Source organism: Meleagris gallopavo, chromosome 16, assembly GCF_000146605.3.
Source record: "Meleagris gallopavo isolate NT-WF06-2002-E0010 breed Aviagen turkey brand Nicholas breeding stock chromosome 16, Turkey_5.1, whole genome shotgun sequence".
NCBI lineage: Eukaryota > Metazoa > Chordata > Aves > Galliformes > Phasianidae > Meleagris > Meleagris gallopavo.
In genome coordinates this window covers 14,869,921-14,873,018 of record NC_015026.2, presented here as the reverse complement: position 1 = coordinate 14,873,018, position 3,098 = coordinate 14,869,921, and the positions used below count along the sequence as shown (strand labels likewise).

The 3,098-nt window shown below is 57.9% G+C and overlaps 1 protein-coding gene across 1 annotated transcript in view; it reads left to right on the top strand.

Annotated features, from left to right (window-relative positions):
• Positions 1-31: 31 nt before the first annotated feature.
• The window catches only part of CRYM (crystallin mu), a 3,503-nt gene continuing 436 nt past the window's right edge, over positions 32-3,098 (top strand). Inside the window, exons 1-4 of the mRNA XM_010719945.3 lie at positions 32-254; positions 515-577; positions 2,698-2,799; positions 2,994-3,095. Of these exons, the coding sequence (XP_010718247.1) occupies positions 117-254; positions 515-577; positions 2,698-2,799; positions 2,994-3,095 (405 nt within the window). The 5' untranslated portion in view covers positions 32-116. The remainder of the gene's footprint in view (positions 255-514; positions 578-2,697; positions 2,800-2,993; positions 3,096-3,098) is intronic.

Genomic DNA, 3,098 nt, shown 5'->3' with positions numbered 1-3,098 from the left:
GGAGCCGGGAGCTCCCGGTGGGGCTGTGGAGGGAGGAGGGGGAGGGCTGCGAGTGCGCCCGTCGTGCCGCCCCGCGCCGCCGCTGAGCCACTCTCTCCGCAAGGTTCCTGGGGGTGATGCCCGCCTACAGCGCCGCGGACGACGCTCTGACCACCAAACTGGTGACGTTCTATGAGCGCCGTGGGGACTCTGCCGCGCCGTCCCATCAAGCCACCGTTCTGCTCTTCGACCCCCGCTGCGGCTCCCTGCGAGCGGTGCGTCCCGCGGGGTGCGGGCGGGGCCGCTTGGGAGGCGGCGGGGATTCGGGGAGCCGCGACGGCTTTGGTTGTTCTGTCGCGTCGGTGGTCGATAAGTGACGGGCGACGCGTTATCCGCTGCTCCCCGGGTGCCCCGCCGTGCGCTCCTCGCGGCGCGGGGCTGTGCGTGCCGTGCCTCGTTCACCGCTCGCTGCGGACGTCGGGCACTCGGTGCGTTCTGTGCGTCTCAGTCTGCTGTTGTTTGTTTGTTTTGGAAGGTCCTGGATGGCTCCGTCATCACGGCGAAGCGCACAGCGGCGGTTTCTGCCATAGCGACCAAGGTCGGTGTCGGGCTGCCCCGATCAGAGCGGAGCCCCGCGGCTCTGTGCGGTGCCGCCGGGCTTGTGGGAAAAGGGTTTGTTTCCCGTGTGCGCTCCTGAGGATGGCGGTCTGACAAAAAGACGGCTGCGGGGTGGCTGTGTGACAGCCGTGCTGACTGAGGGTGGTGATGCAGACCTTGGTGTGTGTTGCTTTATGCTCAGTCAGATGTGGTTGCTTTCAAATTCTCCTAAAACACATCTGGGCTGTGCTGCTGCATGCGGGCAGAGCAGCTCACTGTCCATCACACAGCAGTGCCGTAGCTCCAGCTCAGCCAAGTGAGAGGAATGGGATCTGGAGCTGAAGAGCACTCCTGATTTCTGTGCCCAGGTGGGGATGACCTCTGCTTTGCTAGCAGCACTCTGTGCCTGCCTGGTTCCGTCTGCAGCACCAAAATGGAACTGGCAGAGAGCTGAGGAACCCATCCCCAGGATCTTCTCCTGCTCCTGGGGCAGAAGAACTTGCAGAACATGATGCTCATCTGCCATCCATCCACCATGCTGCATGGAGCACTCTGACTGCTTCCCGCAGCCTCTGCTGGCTCCAAGGAGCTTTGGCTATTGGAGGGGCTTCATGACGAGACCCTCACTGCTATCCACTGCTCTGGGAAGCTCTCAGCAGTGGCTGAGTTTAGCTCATAGCTGTCATTATGTCCCCTCTTCAGCTTTCAAAGACTCGATGCTTTTATGCAAGGAGCCTTTGAGATTAGTGCTTCAGAGCCTTTGAAATGAATGTTACAAAGAGTTGTTGCTACTGGAAAAACACAATAATGAGACTTTTTTCCCCTCAATTTTCTTCCAGCAGAATAAGCAGTGAGAGCCTGCACAGCTCAAAAGCTTTTCGTGCAGAAGCGAGTGTCTGTAGTGAAAGCACAAACAAGAGACAAAGGTAGCGTGGGGCCGTGCTGCAGCCCATGCTGCTCTCCTGCCAAGTGCTGCTGAATCACAGGAGGGAACTGAACCAGAAAACCCAAAGCAACCACAGAGCTGAACCTGGCAATGTATTCCTTGGGCATTCCTGTTCTTACTGTCCAATGTTTCCTACCTCAGCAGTTCCACCATCCCTGCTGTGTCTAGGTCTCTTATAGTGGTTACAGAGTACAAATGCATGGCAATACAGTATCTGGGAAGCAGTGTTTTTCCTCATAGGTTAAATTAAATGGACCCCCTGCTGTGCACATGGGACAAGCTCAGGCAAAGTAGGAAAAAAGATCCCCCCCAAAATTGTGTCCTGACAGTGACTGTGCTTCTGTTGGTGCCTAGTAAATGCACTTTAAATCCATGGACTGCTGTCAATCAGATGTGATAGGAGTGAAAGCTGCCAAGTTACTGAGGTCCTAAAAGCTCTGGGAACATCGGCAGCTGAGAAGGGGAGTGGTGGAGTTGGTGCCCTGCTGGGGCAGGGAGCTCAGCTGCTACCCAGCTAGCAAGGAGCAGCCTGCATCTCAGCAGCTCCTGTTCTACCACCGTGTCATTATTCCCTTTGCTTTCTCAGCCCATCAGAAAAGAGGTGGGAGGATGCTGGAAGCACACAGTGTTGGTGTGCTGTGGGGGATGGGAAGGAGCTGGGGACATTGCAGTGGAGAGCCAGGCTGGGGTGGGGGATCGCCCCTCTTGGGGGCCAGCCAGGATTGCCTCTTGCAGCACCCAGCCCTGCTTGCACTGTGATCTGTGGCTTTATAGCTGCAGAAGGAGCTCTGTCAGGGGCTGCCCCGTTCTCAGACAGTGCAGAACACCGGCATTGCAGTTCTGTGCTTCGTTTGTCACATGGATGCAATGTGTTTTATTAATACTGCTGTGTGCCGTGGGAGCTGCGTTGGTCCGTACTGCTGTACCTCAAGTCTGAGATACAGGGGGTGGGCATCGAGACCCACAGTCGCCCCAAGGGAAGCAGCGGTGCTGCTGGCACGAGCCGTTGTGTCGGGGTGTGTGTGTGTGAGAGAGAGAGAAAGCAGCTTTGCACGAAGCCGTGGTTCTTTCCCTTAAGCATCTACGAAGACTGCTTGCTTTTGTGGTATTTGAGATCCGTTTGTCACACCAGCTGATCTGTTTTCTGACCATCTGCTTGCTCTGGTGCTGTCTAGCTGCTGATGCCGAGATCTGCAGAAGTGCTGTGCATTTTGGGAGCTGGTGTCCAAGCACGCAGCCACTACGAGATCTTCATGGAGCTGTTCCCGTTTACGGAGGTAAGGGGCACCCGGCGCTCACTCCTCGGCGCTGATCGTGCGGCTGTACGAGGGTTGACCTCCCGGCTGCCCAAAGAGAAATTGCCTCACGCGTGTCACACGACGGTAAAAAGAACCCAACCCCAAAGGAAGCAGAACGGTTGGCCCTCCTTCGGCAGGGAGAGCCGCGGGCCGATCTGTGCGTTTCCCCGCAGGTCCGGCTGTGGAATCGCAGCGAGCAGCGCGCGGTGAGGCTGGCGAGCTCCGTGGGCGGCGCGGTGCGGGTCTGCGGCACGGCCCGGGAGGCGGTGGTCGGGGCC